We start from the raw sequence: 22,897 nt of genomic DNA on the forward strand, positions 1-22,897 counted from the left end.
ACACATTCACCTCTAGTTCCTAGGCCTAATCAACAACCTTTCAGCTCTTTGTCCCTGGAGATTTTGTTTCACATTTATGCCATTTAGGACAAGAAGCATTGAGGCACCTATTTTGACTCTCAATCTGCACACTGCTTTTGGTGGCATGTTCCCCATACTTTTGAAAGGTCTCTGGGAGTCAGAGGTCCTGGGTTCTAATTTCAGCTGTCACTTGTCTGCTGCATGACACTGGGTAAGTCGCAACTTCCCTGTGCCTCATCTGCAAAATGAGGATTCAATATCTGTCCTCCCTCCTACTTAGACTATGAGCCCCAAGAGGGACGTGATTATCTTCTATCTACTGCAGTGTTTGGCACACTGTGAACATTTAACAAATAATTACTCTCTTACCTTATTCTATCTCCCCATCTGACAGAGGAAGAAGGGAAGAGAGGGAGGGGAAAGACTGAGAGTGAAGCGAGGGGGAAGAGAAGCAGCATGGCATAGTGGATACAGCATGGGCCTGGTGTCAGAAGGTCATGGGTTCTAATCCCAGCTCTGCCGCTTGTCTGCTGTGTGACCTTGGGCAAGTTACTTCGCTTCTCTGGGACTCAGTTACCTCATAATGATGGCATTTATTAAGCACTTACTATGTGGAAAGCACTGTTCTAAGCACTGGGGAGGTTACAAGGTGATCAGGTTGTCCCATGGGGTGCTTACAGTCAATCCCCATTTTACAGATGAGGTAACTGAAGCACAGAGAAGTTAAGTGACTTGCCCAAAGTCACACAGCTGACAACTGGCAGGGATTGAGACTGTGAGCCCCATGTGGGACAGGGACTGTGTCCAACCTGATTTGCTTGTATCCACCCCAGCTTAGTACAGTGTCTGGCACATAGTTAAGTGCTTAACAAATACCATAATAGTAATAATAATAATAATAGGAGCAGCATGATCTAGTGGAAAAGAACCAAAACTGTAAATCAGAGCACCTGGATTCTAATCCCAGGTCTGCCATTTGTCTGCTTTGTGACCTTGGGCAAGTCACTTAATTTCTCTGTGCCTCAGTTTCCTCAACTGTAAAATGGGGATTAAATCCTATTCCCCTCTACTTAGACCGTGAGCCCCATGTGGGACGGAGACTGTGTCCAACTTGACAGAACTTACAGAAGCAGCGTGGCGCAGTGGAAAGAGCACAGGCTTTGGAGTCAGAGGTCATGGGTTCAAACCCCAGCTCCGCCATTTGTCAGCTGTGTGACTTGGGGAAAGTCACTTAACTTCTCTGTGCCTCAGTTCCCTCATCTGTAAAATGGGGATTGGGACTTTGAGCCCCTCATGGGACAACCTGGTCACCTTGTAACCTCCCCAGCGCTTAGAACAGTGCATGGCACTTAGTAAGCGCTTAACAAATACCAACAATATTATTATTAACTTGTATCTACCCCAGCTCATAGAGAACAGAGCTTGATGCATAGTAAGTGCTTAATACCTTAAAAAAGAGATGGAAGGAGGGAGAGATGGGGAAGTGGAGGGAGGGAAAGGTTGAGGAAGAAAGGGGGAGAAGAAAAGTGGGGGGGAAGAGGGAAAAGCAGGAAACGAGGGAAAGAACGGAGGGAGGGGAAAAGAGTGTATATGCCTCCATGTTAGGATTCCTGATCATAAAACTTTTCAGAACACAGGGATGAGATACTAAAGAGGTTGGAAAAATCACCGTTCTAATAATTTCTAGAAACCAGCCATTCCAACACCTGAAGCTGGAAGCACACTGTGGCTTGGAGGTGGGAGATCAACTCCATCCCTCTGGCCAGGTCTTCTAGTTTATCAAGCATAGGTAGAAAAGGAAAGGTTGTACATCATGAAGGCACATTTCTACCCCACAGTGGGCCTTCCCCTCAGGCCAGCTCACTTGGCCCTCTAGAGATTCAATAACTCAACATCCACAAATTTAGAGGACTTTCACCAGCAATCTACCAACGGACTATTTTAAGATTTCACTTCGATAAACCCACGCTCACAGAGTCCCTCACCTCAGCAACCACCAATTATTTGGTGAGAAAAACAAAAGAGCCCAAGAACTGATTAACTTGAATCTTCCCCAGTGCTTAGAAAAAAGTTGGTAGTTACAATCCCTGCCCACAAAGAGCTAAGTTTAAAGGGGGAGCTTACAGCGTACAGGGTACCTAAGGCACCTGATGGCACCTATCGCTTCTTACCCACCAGGCAGGACAATGAATGCAACATCTTCAGAGGACTTGGTAATTCCAGAATTTAGTGTTACTGCTTAAGCCATGGTTTGCCTGCATCTGAAATACCAAGGGCAGCTCTGGTCATCGCATCGTAGCAAGGGCAATACAGAGCTGGAGAAGGTACAGAGAAAGGGCATTAGTTACTTAGTATTTTCTTAGCCATCTCCTCTTTAGGATAAGCAACCTCAAACACAGGCCTCGGAGTCAGAAGGTTGTGGTGTCTAATCCCAGCTCCACCTCTTGTCTGTTGCATGACTTTGGGCAATTCACATAACTTCTCTGGTCACTTACCTCATCTGTCAAATGGGGATTAAGACTGTGAGCGAGCCTATGTGGGACAGGGACTGTGTTCAACCCAACTACCTTGTACTTGCCCCAGCACTCAGTACAGTCCCTGGCACATAGTAAGTGCTTAACAAATACCATTTTTATTATAATTAAAAAATATTTTTGTCAGTTTTCCCTGCCCCCTCTTCAGTATCACCACCTCCTCTTTAAAAGATGATGACCAACAGTACCCCACTTAGGGAACCAAACAATGCAGAATAAAAGGCTCACTTCCCTGATCTCAATGACTTGTCCTTCTATCCTACAAGGAATTAAATTGCTCTGCCTTGATTTGCCCTGCACAAGGCCATATGCTTTGCCTCCTAAAACTTTAGACTCACCCAGGTGGATCTAAACTGATGATTGATTGGCTCATTTGTTCTCATGTCTTCCCAATTATTACTGTAAATGTCCAGAAGGCGCCTCCTTTCTTATGGTGAACACAGACACCAAAATGACCCATTTCTGATCCTCAGGAATCCTTCCATCTTTCAGGGCCCCTCAGAAATTCAGACCAGTGGCTGAAATAGACACTTGATAAGTTGGGACCCAGGCCAAGGAGAAGCCTTGTTCCCAGATGTCTTCAACCTGGGGCTGAAGACATGTTAGGGCAATGCTCATGCTTCTCCTTCAAAATACCCTCTCCAGCAATTGACACAAAAAGAACTCTTGTCTTCTCTCACTTTGCATCTTCAAGGGCAGAGTCTTGCATACATTCGGGAGCAGTCAAACTCAGACTCTGCTTTCAATTCTACATGATGTGGCTGTGGGATTCTAAAGATGGAAACAGAGAAAACTAGCTTTGTAAAGTAGCTGGTATTTATTCTTTTGTTTTTTTGCCAACACTGGGAGAAAACAGTTTGGGCCCAATGCTCATCAATGCATGCATCTTAAAATAAAGATTACAAAACCGCTTCATTTCATGGGTGAGTGGGCAGACTGAAAGGATTTCATTTTAGCAACTGGAAATGTACAAAAATAGGGCTACCCATTGAATTCTTAAGGTTAAAAAGTTGACATTTGATCTGCACCTGCCCATAAATGGGAAATACATTCTTGAAAGGCACAGGGGAGGACAATAAATTAATGGCAGTGGCCCAATCATTCCCACTGTAAACACCCTTGGAATTAAATGAAGACTCCCCCCCTCCACAAAGAATTGAATTTTACATTTTCCATCAATACCGCACTACTGAAGGTTCTCAATAGAGACATCATTTTCCATTACTAAGGAAAACAACGCCTGAGTGGACATGTTTATGGCCCAAGGGCTCAGAAAAGGTTTAGAGTTGGGACACCTGATGGACACATATTCTTCCGCTGGGGCTCACGGTCATTGCTTGATGGTGCTGTGAGTATTATATATGATGCCTTCCGCTTTAATGCGCTCCAGGATCGGGCCGTAGATTTCCTTCGTAAATGGACCCACCAGACCTTTGACTTGAATTTCCCCTAGAAGAAAAAACAAAATTGTCAGGAACTTCAACTTCCAGTTTGGAATTTGGAGCGTACGGGATGGAGGTTCCCTGAATTCCCACTGCACACACTCTGTTCTGGCTACTGGAAGCACTGAGGGCTTTGGGCCCTGCTCCCGCTCTGTTCTCACAATCACTGGCAGGGATAGGTCGGGGAAAGCCCCATCCAGGGTCACCCACCCCATGCCCTGCCCCTACACTGTAAACTATTTTAGATCACATGGTGCGTATTTTCCTTCTGGTGTTCTCTCCCCAAGAGATTAGGTTCACTTGTAGTGATGAGAAGCAGCGTGGCTCAGTGGAAAGAGCGCGGGCTTGGGAGTCAGAGGTCATGGGTTCTAATCCCGGCTCTGCCACTTGTCAGCCATATGACTTTGGGCAAGTCATTTAACTTCTCTGAGCCTCAGTTACCTCATCTGTAAAATGGGGATTAAGACTGTGAGCCCCACATGGGACAACCTGATCACCTTGTAACCCCCCAGCACTTAGAACAGTGCTTTGCACATAGTAAGCACTTAACAAAAGCCATCATTATTATTACTATGACAGAGTCCATTCATTGACTGGGCTGAACCCACTAAGAGTGAATTTCAGGTCAAGATGTGCAGCTAGATAGAGAGTTCGGGGGTGGGGGGTGGGGCAAAGTGCTGTCCTATTGAGGCAGTTGGCAATGACAAGCAGAATGTTCACTGTCATCCCTGAGCATCCAATCGGGAAACTGCTGTGAACGAACTCAGTCCACACACGCTGGACATTTTGGTAGCTAGTTCAGCCCAGGGATGGCAGTGGGAATGGCTGATTTGTTCCACATAGATGGTCCAACTCAATAATTCAGGGCCTCGCAAAAAAAATCCCTTCATGGGCCCTGTATTATCCAGTTGGCCTATCTCCATGGGGCCAACCAACTGGGTATGTAAATCTTTAACAAGTGTTGTCCAACCCAGTTGCTACTGAAACCCTACAATGTTGCTCCTGCCAGTACTGAGAAGCAGCATGGCTCAGTGGAAAGAGCATGGGCTTTGGAGTCAGAGGTCATGGGTTCAAATCCTGACTCCACCACATGTCTGCTTTGTGACCCTGGGCAACTCAGTTAACTTCTCTGAGCCTCAGTTACCTCATCTGTAAAATGGGGATTAAGACTGTGAGCCCCACGTGGGACAACCTGATCACCTTGTATCCCCCCAGTGCTTAGAACAGTGCTTTGCACATAGTAAGCGCTTAACAAATGCCATCATTATTATTATTATTATTATTATTATTATTATTATTACTGAGAGCTGGGTGGGAATGGGAGAGGGTGTTACTGACACTAAGCTCTTACCATCCAACAGCATCCTGGCAGCCATTGCTGCTGGCAGGCCCACAGTCTTAGCCATGGCAGAAAAACCATTGACTTCACCATACACTACCAGATCGATGGTTTTGTCTTCCAAGTGGCCAGAAGGATGGCGAATGCCAAAGCGATCTCTCATCAGGATCATATCTTTCTCTCCAGGACCTATAATGAAAAAAAAAAAAATTCAAAAACTTACAAAGACTGTCCTCAGAGATTATCCTTCCTAATTTGATCCCTTCCCATTTCAAAGGACTTCACCTTGGCCCCAACTGCCATCTCTCTTCCCTCTAGACTGTGAGCCCTTTGTGAGCAGGGAATGTCACTGTTTATTGTTGTACTGTACTTTTCCAAGCTCTTAGTACAGTCCTCTGCACAGAGTAAGTGCTTAATAAATACGACTGAATGAATGAATGAATGGGCATGGCCTCATTTCAGATTTCAGATTCTCCTTCCCCCAACAATGATCTGTGTCTCTCCCTGGCCCAATAACAGAGAAACTTCTAAAACCAAAGGTCTCAGCTTTCCCATGTTTCTCTCCAAGGGAAGAGGTCTTGCTCAGTAGGAAGCCATGTTCTCATAATAGCCATCTGGTTTAGCGTCGGCTCAGACTCATGTAAAGTCAATCTACCAGTGGTGTTTGTTGAGCACTTACTGTATGCAGACCACTGTACTAAATGCTTGGGAAAGTACAAGAGAGTAAGTAGACATGATTCCCCTCATCCCTAGTGGGTCTCCAAAACCTTTCGTCCCCCAAACACACTCCTGGCAGCATCATGCATTTTCAGGGGTCCAAGAGTCTTCCACCCAAAGAGTGATCCAGCCATATCTGGCAAGCCCCCATCTTCATCCCTTCTCCAGATGAACCCTTGATTCTTAAAGCTCGCTCCTGGGGCTATTTGACTAAGGCTCTCTCCTAGGCCTAGTCTTTCTAACAATTCCTGTATGCCTATTCCCAATCCTGAGAGGACATCTACTTGTGGCTATCCAGTTTCTCCTGCAAGGAATCTCCTCCCAACTAACTTTCCAAGATGGCTGAGCCCACCTTGCCTGCAGCCAGCCCAGACCACCAGCCACCTGGCAGAACAATTCATTCTCATTTCAGGAACCATGCCAGTGCCAGGATCCACCAACACCTCACTGCCCTGGGTCCTCTCCCACAGCTTAGCCCGTCCCCCTCCCTCAGCTTAGCCCACTCTTCAGGCCTCACCACTCCTGTAACATTGCCTCATCTGCTTCGGAGAAGTAGCGTGGCTCAGTGGAAAGAGCACAGGTTTGGGAGTCAGAGGTCATGGGTTCTAATCCGGCTCCGCCACTTGTCAGCTGTGTGACTTTGGGCAAGTCACTTAACTTCTCTGGGCCTCAGTTACCTCATCTGTAAAATGGGGATTAAGACTGTGAGCCCCATGTGGGACAACCTGATTACCTTGTATTCCCCCCAGTGCTTAGAACAGTGCTTGGCACATAGTAAGCACTTAACAAATGCCATCATTATTATTATTATTATTATTCTTGAAAGGTACAAACCAGTGCCTAATTTTCCCTGATCCATCAGCTGCCCCCAATCCTACTGTATCACCTAATCAATCAATCAATGGTATTTATTATGTATTCCTGTATATCTTCTGGAGGCCAGGAGTTCCCTTGCAAGCCCCACCGAGCCCTCTGAGAAACCCATACCATAGGACAGCTTCATCACCAAATGCTTAGAGAATGCATCCACGATAGACTCTGCTCTGGGAACCTGTTCATCTCCGAGTAAGCCGAACCTGGAGGTGAGAGAGGTGGAGCGTTAGCGCACAACTGCGGCTAGCCAGCTCCTCACATTTCAGGGCCCTCAGACATGCCAGGAACTGGGCCCCGGGAGGCTACATTTGACTTTGTTCTCTTAACTGCAGTATAGGATGAATTTTAGGATGGCAGCTCTGCTTCGGGTAAACATTCCTGTCTGTGTCTCTCCCAGAGAATGCCACAAAGTCACCAGTTCCAAAAAATGGCACAAAAATGGTTCTTTTGAGATGAAATCTAACGTTTCTTTTAAAGACAAATTAGAGCATGAGAATTCCTCACTGGCTTAAGTGGGTAGCCCAGATGTGGTGACCTGCCCTGGTTCCTCAAATGGCCACTGACTTTGGGTTTGACAGGGGATGGTGGACCCCTCAGGTCTGTGAGTGGCAGGTGTGGCCATCACCTGCCACAGAACTTAACCACCACTACCCCACCGTCTCTAATCCTGGGGACCGAGGGAGTGGTGAGTGGCCTGAGTACAGGCTTCATCCCCTAGGACAACTTTGATGGTGCTGCACTGAAACTTCAGTCTTCGCCTTGAGCCTTGAACAGAGCCCCCAGAGCCTTGTCGACCACATCTGGCCTACTGAGGCCAGCTTGAGAGCCACTGCAAGGGGGGTACTGGCTACTTCACGTGGGAGCTGCCTGCCTCATCTTGCCTACCCAGCAGGCTTCTGGTCACTTCCTTCATGCCAACCATGAGAATACATACAACAGAAGATCAGCACACACCACCACCCAGTCACTCAGCTCCAGCAGGGCAGGAGGCAGGAAGACATGCTTCTTGTTGGGAATTAAAGGAAAAGCATGGATGCCTACTGACTCTGAAGCTCTGGGAGACCACGGGATCCCTGGAGTAGTGGCCCTGGCAACTGATAACTATGGGCATTTCCAATGGACATTTTGTAGGACCAACAAGTTATTAAAATGACTTAAGCTGACAAACGAAAATCCTCCCAGTGTGGCTCCTCTCTGCATTTTACCTGAAAGTTTCTTGGGCTTTGGGGCACAAGATTCAAACATGCGCCAAAGCAGCATGGCCTAGTAGATAGAGCACGGGACAGAGAGTCAAAAGGACATGGGTTCTAATCTCAGTTCCGCCACTTGTCTGCTGTGTGACCTTGGATAAGTCACTTCACTTTTCTGGGCCTCAGTGCTCTCACCTATGTAGGACAGGGACTGGTGTTCAACCTGATTAGCTTGTGTTTACCCTAGCACTTACAACAGTGCCTGGCACATAGTAAGCACTTAAAAAATACCATCATAATTATCATCATTATCATTATTATTACTATTATAATTATTAACCCAGCAAGCAGAGCTTGAAGCAAACAGGGTTTCTGGATTTGGCTTTAACTTGTTTTTTCCAAGAATTTAACCAACGCATTTACATAACCAAGGGGTCATCGGCAACTACTCTATGTTGTCACCAGGAGTTTCAGCACAGCAGCTCTTACTGGAATTCAGGTTCCAAACACTCCCCATCCCACGACACCTAGGGTAAGTTCCCCTCTCTGCACTCCAACCTCCAAGGGCAGGGCCCATGATGCTGAGTTCATGAAGCCCTCCCTGGCAGAACTGCCCACGCGCTTTCTCAAGGCTGATTGGTCACTTGTCACCCACATCCAGACAGGGCATGAACTGGCCAGGAAGATGCAGTCCAGGGGTCAGTTGGATCCACCCAGCAATGGCCCAGCCATGTCCACACTCTCTGGCGGCCCCAAGGGAAGCGAAATTTGCTGAGGGGTCCTACCACTCCACGGCCTCCAGCTGATCATCATCTCGGCCCAATTTCTCGTAGACGGCGTCTTTCAGTATACCCCTCCCAGAGGAAGGGGCAATTCCAACCATTCCACAGAGCAGCTCTTTCTGGATCCAAAAAAAAGGGAAACATATCAACCGACTGGCTGAAAACCTCTGGTTCAGACCCTCCAACGTACTATTAAAAGGGTCAACAACACTGATCAACCCAACTAAATCCAGGTTCTATTCCCAGAGTTCTCCTCCCAGCTTTCTCACTCAATAATAATAATTATTATTATGGAATTTGTTAAGCACTTACTATGTGCCAAGCACTGTTCTAAGCACTGGAGTAGATACAAGGTAATCAGGTTGTCCCATGTGGGACTCACAATCTTAATCCCTATTTTACAGATGAGGTAACTGAGGCACAGAGAAATTAAGTGGCCTGCCCAAGGTCACACAGCAGACAAGTGGTAGAGCCAGGATTAGAACCCTCTGACTCCCAAGCCCGTGCTCTTTCCACTAAGCCAGACTGTTTCTCTACTTCTTTCTAGAAACAGGCTTCCTGCCTTCCTCATCCTCTCTGAATCAACAAAGCCAAATTCTGCCCCTCACTCCACTCCCGCCCGGGTAGAACTGGCACTGTGATCCCTAGAACGCCATGAGCAGGCACCCTTCCCCACCTGTCTCCCAACATCCTGGGGTGTTTCTGCAGCAGTATTCTGGGGGTCAGCTGGAGAAGCAAGGTGAACTCTTGGAAGGTCCACTGCCACTCTGTCTCTGCCATCACCTCCCAAGAGAAGGGTGTAGTAGGAAAAAGGGAAGTCAGGGGGGTAGGAGAGAAGGGGTAGAGGGCTCCATCACTGCTGCATCCCTAAGTGACCCCTGAGTCCCCATCAGGACATCTGGGTGGGAGAATCAGGATCATTCTAAGGAAGAACCAGAGCCTTGGGATGCTCCTCTCCCACCCTCCCATGGGCTGAAGCAGAGCTGCTGGAGAAACCCAGGCCCCAAAGTAATAATTATAACAATAACTGTGCTACTAACTGCCTACTGTGCGCTGAGGACTGTACTTAGTGCTGGGGCAAGAACAAGATAATCACATCACAAACAGTCCCTTGTCCCACATAGGGCTTGCAGTCTAAGTAGGAAGGGAGAACAGGTATTGAATCACCATTTTACAGATGAGACAACTGAGGCCCTGAGCAGTTAAGTGACTTGGCCAAGGTCACACATGAAGCAACAAACTCTGCTCCTTCCAATTTACTTGGTTGCCATCTTTGACACACCCTGGAAATTGGTACATCAGTCTCACAAGCAACCAAATGGAGACTATAATAAGCCTAGCTAACCCCAACCAGTTCCACCACCAGAGTCTCCCCCAAAAGCCTATGGCAACCACGGCCTAAACTTACCCAGGTGACAGGAGGGGCATCAGGAGAAAGGGACGGACATGCATCTTTGTTGATCAGTCCCAACTTCACAAATCCACTCAATGTCTTGGCATAGCCCTGAAACAAACCAAAAGTAGAGGGCTATGAACAATACCTTTTTCCCCTTGAAAAAGGGAGGTTTTCCTGGGTTGGAGGCAGCCATCTTCGATATTCAACTAGCAAATCGGCAAAAATAGACATCACCCCCTCATTCTAAAGCAAACTCTAACTCAGCCACTCAATGAATGGTCCCGGAACATGGTGTTGGACAATCACGATCAATCAAGCATAGAGCATCTACTGGGTGCAGAGCACTGTAATCAGTACTGGGAGCAAAAGCCAAGCCTCGAGGCACTTATTCTCTTTCTGTTTTCGCAGAAGGAGTCTCTTTGAGTCAGAAAGGTTGCAGCAACCTGCAGGAGAAGAGAAATTCCCGACTAGAACAGTGTCCACGCTCTCCTGGAGCTATTACCCAAGGATTGGCCAAGAGCAGCTCTGGCTCCAGAGAAGATTAGGCTGGTCCAGAAAAGGCTATTGGCTTTAACTCAGTTTTGGCAGTTTACTGATTGAACCAGGTCACAAACTTTCATAAGGTGACATAGAATAAGATGAGGGAATGGGTGAATCCAAACATAGTTCTTGCTGCTCTGTCCTACTTGAGGTCACACAAGTGGCTTTGGGACCTTGGGCTGGAAACTCGACATAACCACACCAAAAATCAAACTTGAGACCATACCAAACAGGTACAGGGAGTACTATATGACCCCACCCCTCTCCCACTGCTATGCCTGGAGCCACGGGGACTGTTGGGGGGACTGTGAAGGGGCAAAGAGGAAAAGGAGGGAGGGTTGCTGGGTGGCTAGCTATTATCAACTGACCTATACTGGTTGTGTCAACCTCTCTTGCCAGACAAACCTACTCAACAGCGCTGAAAGTCCAAGCCTTTGGGTTGTCCCAAATGCTGTTTTATGGACAAAAAATACAGCATAGAAGTCTTCACCTCCTCAGTACTTCTCTGAAACATGCTGCACTCAAAGAACTGCTTGTCATCTGTCACAATGTCCCACTGCCATTTTTGAGAGCAGACAGATGATCTGTCCCAGTCTGCGCAGGACACTGTTTAAGCGCTTGAGGGAATACAATATAACAGTGTTGGAAGAACATTTCCTGCCTACAATAATGTTGTGGGCAGTTGCTCCTCTGACAGTCTTCCCCGTCCTTTCCCCCTGCCTTAGAATTATGCAGGCATCTAATGGCCCAAGGATGATGGGGCCATCACCCCTACAGCTTTTTGACTTCGAATTCCAGACTTCCTTATCCCAGGGCTCTAAAAAAACCTAAGAGTTTCCAATCAGATGGGTAAAAGGCTCAGAATGGTAGCTTTCTCATCTAATTGCTCATTGAAATTCACTGAAGACTATTTGTTGAGCTAATAATAATCATAATATTTGTTAAGCACTTACTATGTGCCAGGCACTGTACTAACCACTGGGGTTGAAACAAGATATTCAGGTTGGACACAGGCCCTGCCCACATAGGCTCATAGTATGAGCAGAGAGGTATTTAATCCCCATTTTACAATTGAGGAAGCTAAGGCACAAAGGAATTAAGTGACTTAATTGCCCAAGGTCACAGAGCAGACAAGGTAAGGAGCTGGGATTAGAACCTAGGTCCTTTGGCTCCCAGGCCCATGCTCTTTCCACTAGGCCATGTTCCTCATTGTATGTAGATCACTACACTAAGTGCTTAGGAAAGTATAATAGAGTTGATAGATTGTTGTCTCTCCCTATTCCTCAACCCCCTTAAAATCCCTGCTTCATTTTCACTCCCGAGCTTAGCACTCTGTCTAGTGACCTTTGACCCTCCCTACAAGAAAACCACCCTGGGACTAAAAGAGCTTTACCAATCTCCCTACCTCTTCCCACTGTATTTGTTAAGCACTCACTATGTGTCAAAGTCCTAAGCACTGGGGTAGATACAAGGTAATAAGGCTGGACACAGTCCGTCCCACATGGGATTCACAGTCTAAGCATAAGGGAGAACAGGCTTTGAATCACCAAGCAGTATGGCTCAGTGGAAAGAGTCCGGGCTTGGGAGTCAGAGGTCATGGGTTCGAATCCCAGCTCTGCCACTTGTCAGCTGTGTGAATTTGGGCAAGCACCTCACTTCTCTGGGCCTCAGTTACCTCATCTGTAAAATAGGGATTAAGATTGTGAGCCCCACGTGGGACAACTTGATCACCTTGTGTCCCCCTCCCCTGCATTTAGAACAGTGCTCTGCACAAAGTAAGTGCTCAGCAAATACCATTATCAGCGCTTAGATCAGTGCTTTGCACATAGTAAGTGCTTAACAAATACCATCATTATCAGCACTTAGAACAGTGTTTTGCGCATAGTAAGTGCTTAACAAATACCATCATCATCATTTAATAAACAGGGAAATGGAGGCACACAGAAGTGAAGTGACTTGCCCAAGGTCACATAGCAGGCAGCTGGAAGAGGCAAGATTAGAACCCAATCCTCTGACCTCCAGGCCCATGATCTTTTCATTAGGCCACAATGTTTCTCTTCTAATTCTCAGAGCTAATACATCACCTCACCATGGCACATTCTCTATACTACACTGGCCTCCCCACTGATGGTGGGGTGGAGATTTTCCCAGGATTCCCTCCCAGATTGTGATGAGGGAAAGCACACGGGCCTGGGAATCAGAGGATGTGGGTTCTAATTCCAGCTCCGCCACATCTGCTGTGTGACCTTGGACAAGTCACTTAACTTCTCTGTGTCTCTGTTCCCTCATCTGTAAAACGGTGATTAAGACTGTGAGCCCCACATGGGACAGGGACTGTGTCCAACATGATTACCTTGTATCTTCCCCAGTGCTTAGAACAGTGCTTGGCACATAGTAAGCATTTAACAAATACCACGATTATTTTTATTATTCATCAGAGAGTGATCCACTCAGCCTCTACAGCGCAGCACGGAGCTCCTTAGTTTGGTGGCATGAACAGTGTTCCAAGAAATAGGCCTGATAAGCTTGATACAATGCAGGCAGTGCTCTGACAGTCCTCACCAGGATCGTGAGGAGGACAATCACAACTCAAAGTCATCACCGAATCCTGCTTCCTGGGCAGAATCTGGCACACAGACAGAGACACAAATAAAAGACACCACAACAAGAAAGCTATCGTGCAGGATGCTGGATATAGTGGCTTACCTTATACCTCAAAGTCCCTCTCAACAGAGTGTGAGCAGACTGGATGCCATAAATCTCAGCATACTTTGTGCTATCTCTGTTTGGGTAGCCTTCCAAATTTAATCCCGGGAAATAGTCCATGGAAGCAACAGAATCCAGGAAAGATAAGCCACCTGCCACATTCACAATCTGAAGGACAATATACACAAGAATAAGGTCAGATCGAACAATCGTACCAGTCAGAAACAAAGAATATCCCCCAGCCATGGAAACTGTTTCTTCACTAACCCATCTATAACTCAGCTATACCAGTAACAAACTGGTTGAAAAAATAAATCAAATTTTCATCTGTTACTACTACCAATGACTGAAAAGTATATCTGGCGTTGGACTTTCAGCTACACATAAGACTAAGGTTGCCCAGCATCTGCTGAGCATTTTGCATTTTCGAGTGAAGGATGTGCTTGAGAATGTTATTATCAAGAGAAGATTTCACCTCTGACTTTGAGAACATGTGACAATAAGCTCATTGTGGCCTTTCCCCCGACCCCAAAATCCTTTCTAAACTCAAAATGTTTGGGTGGGCTGTGGGCAGGCCCTGGGAGGGCCCGTTCTGGTGGTTTACTTTCCAGGAGAAAGAGTGCTCGGTAGGAGCCACCACTCCAAGAGTGTTCCACGAAACAGAGAGATTGAAAAAACGGAAAGCTGGGAAGATGTTTCTTGGAATTCTCTGAACCTTGATAACAGTGCCCTCCTGAGAGAGAGACAGCCAGCTTCTAGAATCCAGGGAGCTACATTTCCTTCCACAAAACCCCCTCTGGTTCCTCATCCAGCCCCCCACCCACAGCTCCGGGCCAACCTCTGCTATGGCTGGGGAAACAGAGGATTGTTGGGAGCCTAGATGGCAGTCAGCACTGACTAAATTAGTCTATGCTAATCCACTCCAAGGGAGACGCACCATTTCTACTCTCATTTTCCCTGAGAAAGATGGAAGTGGGAACATTTGCCCCACCGCCTCTCCTTTCTTGGCCAACCTGCCAGTTCTGAACTGACCGGTGAGCACACAACCAGGTTTATTCCAGAGATTTTGGTCCCAGACAAAATCTTCTTGGGTAAAGCTGCAATTAGGGACTGCCAAGGTCCACCTTCCCCCGCCCCCATCCCTCAGGCGCAGCTGGGATGCTCAAAGTCCGAAGAACCATGTGCAAAGACAAACCCCAAAACCTGAAAGTCGGATTGTTCAGCCAGCACAGCTGTCCCCAAAGATGCGAATGGTTCTGAGAGCATTCTGGTTTCACCTTTCCATTGCGCAGGTACGTAGCTGGCTGAATGATGTTCAGCAGAACGCCCAGAGGACTCCAGCTAAACTTGTACCGCAAGGGGTTGTTTGAGTGTTCTGGGGCTGGCAGTCCACCGCAGAAAGAAATGTAAGATTCAATCTATAAAGAAAGGTACATAAACTATACAATCAAGGGGTTACAGGAGACAATACAACTATAAATCCACAGAAATGAAGGCATAATGGAGAAGCAGTGTGGTCTAGTGGATAGAACATGGGCCTGAGAGTCAGAAGGACCTAGTTTCTAACACCAGATCAGCTATCTGCTATGTGACCTTGGGGAAGTCACTTAGGTTCTCTGGAACTCAGTTACCTCATCTGTAAAATTCATTCATTCATTCCTTTGATCGTATTTGAGCGCTGTGTGCAGAGCACTGTACTAAGCGCTTGGGAAGTACAAGTTGGCAACATATAGAGACGGTCCCTACCCAACAGCGGGCTCACAGTCTAGAAGTTATTACTCTATTTATTTATTTATTTTATTTGTACATACTTATTCTATTTATTTTATTTTGTTAATATGTTTTGTTTTGTTCTCTGTCTCCCCCTTCTAGACTGTGAGCCCACTGTTGGGTAGGGACCGTCTCTATATGTTGCCAACTTGTACTTCCCAAGCGCTTAGTACAGTGCTCTGCACACAGTAAGTGCTCAATAAATATGATTGAATGAATGAATGGATGAATAGAAGGGGGAGAATTAAGAATTAAAATGGGAATTAAGATTGTGAGCCCCATGTGGGACATGGACTGTGTCCAAACTGATTATCTTGTATGTGCCCCAGCACTTAGTATAGTGCTGGGCACATAGTAAGTGCTTAAATTCCCTTAAAAAAAACCCATAAGGAATGATGCCACCACCAAGTCGTAATTTCTGGAATATCCATTTTTGGTGGCTGCTTTGGCCCCAAGAGAGACTTTCAGAAAACCAATCTGGACATTGGCATGGATTGATTATGTCACCAGTATATGCAGAAATGAGATTATAGGGAGGAAAATCAATAGGTATGACTAGTTAAAATAAATGTATAATTCATTCATTCAACTGTATTTATTGAGCACTTACTGTGTGCAGAGCACTGTACTAAGCGTTAAATGAAACCAAACTCCTGCTCAAAATTCCTAGTGAAATGTGCAATGATCCTGTAGCATTGTAAAGATAATAACGAGTATTTCACTGCCAACAACAATAACAATAATGGCATTTTATTAAGCACTTACTGTGCTAAGCACTGAGGACAACATCATATTAATACAGAAGACACAGTCTCTGTCCAGCAAGGGACTCACAGTCTAAGCAAAAGGGACAATTGATATTTTATCTCCATTTTATCAATTAATCAAATTTATTTAGTGTTTACTATTTGTAGGGCACCGTACTAAGTCCTGGGGAGAGGACAATAAAACAGACTTGATAACAAGTTCCCTACTTCCCCGCCCAAATGAAGAGAAAAGCTAAGTGACTTGCCCAAGATCATACAGAAGGCAAGTTCCACTACTCCTCAGACCTCAGGAAGACAGACTCTCCCAGAAATATTTGGGAGTTTTTCCTCTAAGATGTCTCCATGAGATTTTTCCCCTGGGGCTGTTTAGGGGGATAAAACCTGCTTTAAACTCAACCTGGTTTTTCCTTAAGGATTGATCCAGAAACTACGATGATTAATTATGATTTAAAAAATATGATCGATTGATCAGAAACTGGAACATTCATTATTGCCTGACCCTTGATGGTCAGCTTCATCCTTGGCCTTCGAAAGCAAACCTTGCCAGTGCTTTCTTCGAGCCTGACAGTGTTAAAGACTGAAAGTTGGGGGAGAAGAGTTTCCTTCTCAGAACTGAAAAGACCCCTAATCCCAATTTGGCTCCAAAGGGAAGGGAGTCTTTCAGTCAGACAGGTGATTCCCAGATAACTTCTAGGGTGTCTACTTTCAATACATCATAATCATTCAATTCTCTTTTAAATCACCTATCCTGTTCCAAGTGGTCTGGAATTTAGGTGCTGGGGAATCACACTTCTCAGGGAGTCTTTCACATCCCTAACAAAATGAAAATCTTAGCATAAAACCAAAACAGAGATGCACTTTGGCCAATTTTGTTTCTCTCCCCCTTACAGTGTATGCTCCTTGAAAGTAGGGGAATGTGTCCCTTCTTTATTCTGTAATAGTAATGATGGTATTTGTTAAGAGCTTACAGGCACTGTACTAAACACTGGGGAGGATACAAGCAAATCGAGTTGGACTCAGTACCTGTCCCATGTGGGGCTCACCGTCTCAATCCCCATTTTACAGATAAGATATCCAAGTGCCCAGTACAATGCAACACCCTAATAAATGTTACTATTAATGTCAATCAGCCAATCAGATAACAGGTAATAGCACTGTGGGAATGACACGTAGGGTGGGAAACACTATTTGTAGACGTCCTAAAATACGGAGGGGTTAGATCTGTAAAGCTCTTTGAGAGCGGTACTTTACCAGGCACTTCATACAGTCTCCTGCACAAAATAAATGCTCAATAAATACCATTGTTTGATTCCTCGGATGCATGGCAAGTTCCTTAGGAAGACTAATTCCCCTCCCATTAATTCTTGCAGTAGATCCAGCTAGACAACCCCTACTGTGTGCTAGAAAAGAATCAGTGTGGCCTAGTGGAAAGAAAATGGGCTTGGGAGTCAGCGGACCTGAGTTCTAATCCCAGCTCTCTCACCTGTCTGCTGTGTGACCTTGGCCAAGTCAATTAACTTCCCTATGCCTTAGTTTCCTCATCTGCAAAACGGGGATTCATTCAATACCTGCTCTCCCAGACTGAGCCCCCTTTTATCCTCTCCTCCTCCCCATCCTCCCTCGCCTTACCTCCTTCCTCTCCCCACAGCACCTGTATCTATGTATGTACAGATTTATTACTCTATTTATTTTACTTGTACATATTTACTATTCTATTTATTTTGTTAATGATGTGCACTTAGCTTTAATTCTATTTATTCTGACGACTTGACACCTGTCCACATGTTTTGTTTTGTTGTCTGTCTCCCCCTTGTAGACTGTGAGCCCGTTGTTGGGTAGGGACCGTCTCTACATGTCGCCAACTTGTACTTCCCAAGCGCTTAGTACAGTGCTGTGCACACAGTAAGCACTCAATAAATACAATTGAATGAATGAATGAATATTTAGCTTTGTGAGCCCCATGTGGAGCAGAGATTACATCCAACCCTATTACCATGAATCTACCCCAGTACTAAGAACAGTGCTTGTCACATAGTAAGGGCATAATATATATTGCAATTATTAAGTCCACTTCCAAATCTGGTTGCCACAACTGCCTCTTGCCCCGATGACCAGAAAACCACCAGTGCTACAGATAAACTCTAACCGAAGGAATTTAAGCCTGACAAAGCACCTATTCCAAAAAGAAGTGTACTTACCGTAGCACCTACTTCTTTCGCTTTATCGATGGTCTCCATTGCCAACATGTGGTCAAGGCCAGGATCCAAGCCTAACTCACCAATTACTGTGATGCCAGCGTCTTGCACACTGAAACACAGAGAGGGAGAGAATAGAACAAAACCCAGACCTGTGTGGCCACCTACTGGTTAGGGCTTCTGAGAGTGAGGCTAAGACTGACCTTTTCTCCAGTTCTTTCATGGCAGGGGTTATGTAGCTCGCTGTGATCATGTTCACCTTGCTGGCAATGCATGCCTTAGCCACAACAGGATGCAGTGCATAAGGTAGCAAGCTTGAAGGAAAAGGAATAAACAGTTCACCACCTTGCCAAAGCTTGCCAAATGCAGAAATTTACTTCATGACAATTGAGGGACGATATGAATGGTTTAGGGTCTCTATACAGGTGGGTGACATTTTCCAAACCGCAAGGCTCTTAATCATAGAATCTGTGGGGCAAGCCCCCTGTCTCCAGGCAGGGCAGCAGCAGGCAGTGTGGCCCAGTAAAAAGAGCAAGGGACTGTGAGTCAGGAGACTTAGGTTCTAGTCCCACCTCTGCCTCTTGCCTGCTGCATGGCCTTGGGTAAGTCACTCTACTTCTCAGTGCCTCAATATCCTCATCAATTCAATCATATTTACTGAGCACTTACTGTGTGCAAAACACTGTACTAAGCACTTGGGAGAGTACAATACAATCAGTAAGACAGAGATAAAATACCTGCTCTCCCTCTCTCTTAAACTATGAGTCTAGTGTGAGAAGGACTGTGTCTGATATTTTTCCCTAGTGTTATCTGACCTTATTTTTGACCTTTTTCATTTACATTCATTATCATGCATGTACCCCAGCAGTCAATCAATGATACTGTTGAGCGCTTACTGTGCAGAGCATTGTTCTATGCACTTGAAAGTACAATTCAATAGTTAGTACACACGCTCTCCGCCCACAACAAGCTTCCAGTCCAGAGTGCTTAGCACAAGAATACTTACCAAATACCATCATTATTTTGAAGACAAATGGCCACTTACCCTGACAAAAAAATATACACAGGAAGTGGGGCCCCAGTTTTAATAATATTTGAGCCCTTTCTAGGACACCGTCAAGATAATCCCACAGAAATGCCCCAATTCATTTTGACCAGGTCTTCCCTATCAACACTTCTCCAAGCGGTATTGGAAAGAACAGCTACCAGAACCTACAGGGATCATATCCTGCTTGGTTTAACCGGATACTGACCTGATCACAAGATCTTGATTCTTCACCAAGGAGGCCAACTTTTCTCCTTGCTTACCAATGTCCAGAGTAATGGGGTTGATGTCATGCTTCTTGGCAAGCAGTTCGAGTTGTTCCTTCATGTCAGAGCCTGGCTCAAGGATAAGGAGAAGGTCAAAAATAAGGTGCTTGACCATCCCCCTTACCCTAGTACAACATTCAGAGTAGTGACAGTCTAAATTTTCCATTGGATCACCTTGGGCTCAGAGCAAGAGGAGCTAAGCACGTATAGCAAGCCAGCAGGGAATCCAGGGAACCCATATGAAGATGCTTCTTGCCAGGAAATGAGCTTCTGGGCACCTGTCACTTTTACAAGGAATTGCAAACACAGTGTAGCGAGGGATAGACTGGGTGGCTCAACATGGCTGGCCAGAGAGGGGCATTACCACTTTCTGAACGAGAGATTTAAGTCCTTGCCACTGGGACCCAATCTCCATATGAAGGCAGAGAAATGAGAGCTGCCGCAGAGGGACTGGAGCTTTGGGCACAAGCCCACCAGGTTAATCCTGGGAAAGTCCTCTTGGCCCACTCCCTGAGGGGCTACTGAGAAACTATCACTTCAGTCAGTTTCCAGGCCACTGATCCTGGGGCAAGAGGCAGTGAGAAACAGTGAACTATGCAAAATTACTGTAGCTTCCCAGAGGCCCAGAGGGTCTTTGGTTGAAGAACTTTGGATGCGTGGACACCAACAAGATTGGAGTCACATCAGCCACCATAGCACAGCAGACACTGGGCCTAAACCAGAGCTCAGAAAAATGCCGCTCCTCAAAGAGCTTCTCAAATTGCTTTTTCAGAACTCTGCATCAGAAATACTCAGTTTTCTAAAAACTGTACTTTCACCCTCAGCCACCTTTACCTCCACTGTTTCTTGCACAATCAGGCTAAGTATGTTTTACTTCTTCTGCTGCTCCCTAATTTGTAGTACAGTGATTGGAAGCAAAAGAGATTCAATCAATACTGTGAAATTCTGATTTTCAGGCTCCAGAGAGGACAATCATTTTACTCTGTCCTTTAGAACCAAGACACTGTAGGTAAAACTTGTTTCCACAAATACCTAAAGCCCTGGATTTTTAATGTCAAGACTTTTAAGGTCTTTTGGTTCTATTGTTTTAAAAACTTCAGACGACACCTCATGAAAACCAAGATTGTGTATGAGGTCTCTCCCCAGAGTGTGGGATTTCATATCCTCATCTGATTTACTCCCAAACCTTCTGTTTGAAACTTCTGAGACCCCCAGATTCAAGTTCAATACACACCCAATCATGTGAAAGACTGGCTGTGTTAAACACAGCAGTGCCCAGTTTGAGGCCCGCACCTCATTCCCCATGGATTCCAGACAGCTGCCATGAATACCACATGCAGGAAGGGACCTAGCCTTAGGTCAGACAGCTAGCAAGAGCAAACCAGACTGGCAGGATCCTCACTGCCATGGTCCACTGTAGCTTCTGCCTTTGTAGAGGCTTTACTGGCTTCCTCCTGCCACAGGGAGGACTCGCTCATGCTCTAATCCTGTTCATGAGAGACCAATCGACCTAAACTGCCCCGGTTCAAAGGATATTAGAGACACCAGTCCCAGGAGCGTTCCAGCCAGTAAAGGGCCACTCAACCAGCTTTCACAAGATGGAGCATCTGTTATAGTGGCAAGAGCATGGGCTTGGGAGTCAGGAGATGTTGGTTCTAATCCTGGCTCCACCACTTGTCTACTGTGTGACCTGGGCAAGTTACTTAAATTCTCTGTCCCTCAGTTACCTCATCTGTAAAATGGGGATTAAGAGTGTGAGCTCCTTGTGGGAAAAGGACTGCATCCAACCTGAATACTTTGTATCTACCCTAGTGCTTAGAACAGTGTTTAGCACATAGTAAGCATGTAAATACAATTATTATTATTACTACTTATTACTACTCAGACTGTGAGCCCCACATGGGACAGGCATTGTGTCCAAACCAATTATCTTGTACCTAGTCCAGTGCTTGGCATAAAGTAAACAATTAAATACAATAATAACGACAACAACATTGGAATTTTCCCGTGGTATTTCCCTACGCTCTCACCAGCAGTGAAGCTCAGAGATAATACCATATATTGTCTTGTCACTATAAAATGTCAACTGATACTCAAATTTAGGACTTTTGTTTTCTTTTAAACATAAGAAATATGACCACTGCCATCCGAGAGTCAGCCCAAGGATCCATCCAGCCCAGCATTCAACAGCAGTCACAGGGTGCCTGAGGTAGCCACATGCTGGTAGCCCCCCTGGAAATCAGAGAAGCAGCTTGGCCTAACAGCTAGAATACAGGCCTGGGAGTCAGAAGGTCCTGGGTTTTAATCCTGGTCTCACCACTTGTCTGCTGGGTGACCTTGGGCAATTCACTTAACTCCTCTGTGCCTCAATTACCTCGCCTGTAAAATGGGGATTAAGACTGTGAGCCCCAAGTGGGGAATGGACTGTGACCAACCTGATTAGCTCACATCTACCCCAGTACTTAGTACAGTCCCTGGCAGATAGTAAGCATTTAACAAATGCCATTTAAAAAAAAAAATCCATCATAATGGTTAGGGATTGCCCGTCTAATATCCCTGATCTTTTCCCTAACTCTCTAGAAACACTTCATCATTACAAATGATCCAACAACTCTCCAATGTAGAAAAGAGATGTCATTTCAAATTCCCCCCTCCCCCAGCCAATTAAAGGCAGCCTTTTCTGAGAACTTACAACTAAACAGTCCTTAACATCTAATCGGCTTATCTTGTACCTATTCCAGACTTTTTCTATACTGCTGAGCACATATTAATCACTTAACAAATGTCACAATTAAAACTGAAAATAACCGGATGTGGAAAACAATAATACAAAACCAAAGCTCATTTACCTACTGTTATGTTAATGTCACCCCCTCTAGACAGGTACTCCACCACAGGTCCTGACACATATCCAGTTCCGAGTAACAAGACCTTCTTCTTGTCGTCCATCATCAGAGACTGTGCCAGTTCCCTGTCAAAGGGAGGAAAATAAAACTCAGCATTTCAGTGGTGAACCGCACCACCTTGGAGTCTTTATCGGCAAAATAACTGAATGAAGCCTAGAAATAGCCTTTAGCCCCAACTGCCCAGATATTTCAAACAGGGCTGGGTAACCTCTGTAGGGCAGGTATTGCTAGGATTGGGTTTGGGGAGCAGCTCTGAAAGGGTAGAGGCACACCTCTCACACTCCCTCTCTCCTTCCATCCACTCTTTCTCCAGCTTCCCCATCTTCTCCCGCCAAGGAAAACTTCCTGCTGAAACAAGTACATCCAGCTTAGGGCTTCAGGGGGTCAGAGGAGGGAGGTTGGGACCAG

The 22,897-nt window shown here is 45.8% G+C and overlaps 1 protein-coding gene across 2 annotated transcripts in view; it reads right to left on the reverse strand.

The window, feature by feature from the left end:
* Nucleotides 1–3,357: 3,357 nt before the first annotated feature.
* The window catches only part of AASS (aminoadipate-semialdehyde synthase), a 45,278-nt gene continuing 25,738 nt past the window's right edge, over nucleotides 3,358–22,897 (reverse strand). The window contains exons 15-25 of one of the 2 annotated variants that reach the window (XM_038752369.1): nucleotides 22,433–22,554; nucleotides 19,526–19,652; nucleotides 18,476–18,586; nucleotides 18,276–18,384; nucleotides 14,818–14,958; nucleotides 13,541–13,708; nucleotides 10,307–10,402; nucleotides 8,902–9,017; nucleotides 7,041–7,129; nucleotides 5,349–5,525; nucleotides 3,358–4,004 (exon numbers count right to left, since the gene is read on the reverse strand). In XM_038752369.1, coding sequence (XP_038608297.1) covers nucleotides 3,886–4,004; nucleotides 5,349–5,525; nucleotides 7,041–7,129; nucleotides 8,902–9,017; nucleotides 10,307–10,402; nucleotides 13,541–13,708; nucleotides 14,818–14,958; nucleotides 18,276–18,384; nucleotides 18,476–18,586; nucleotides 19,526–19,652; nucleotides 22,433–22,554 — 1,375 coding nt within the window. In that variant the 3' untranslated portion in view covers nucleotides 3,358–3,885. The remainder of the gene's footprint in view (nucleotides 4,005–5,348; nucleotides 5,526–7,040; nucleotides 7,130–8,901; nucleotides 9,018–10,306; nucleotides 10,403–13,540; nucleotides 13,709–14,817; nucleotides 14,959–18,275; nucleotides 18,385–18,475; nucleotides 18,587–19,525; nucleotides 19,653–22,432; nucleotides 22,555–22,897) is intronic. The other variant, XM_038752368.1, reaches the window with a different exon arrangement.

Source organism: Tachyglossus aculeatus, chromosome 10, assembly GCF_015852505.1.
Source record: "Tachyglossus aculeatus isolate mTacAcu1 chromosome 10, mTacAcu1.pri, whole genome shotgun sequence".
Classification (NCBI taxonomy): domain Eukaryota; kingdom Metazoa; phylum Chordata; class Mammalia; order Monotremata; family Tachyglossidae; genus Tachyglossus; species Tachyglossus aculeatus.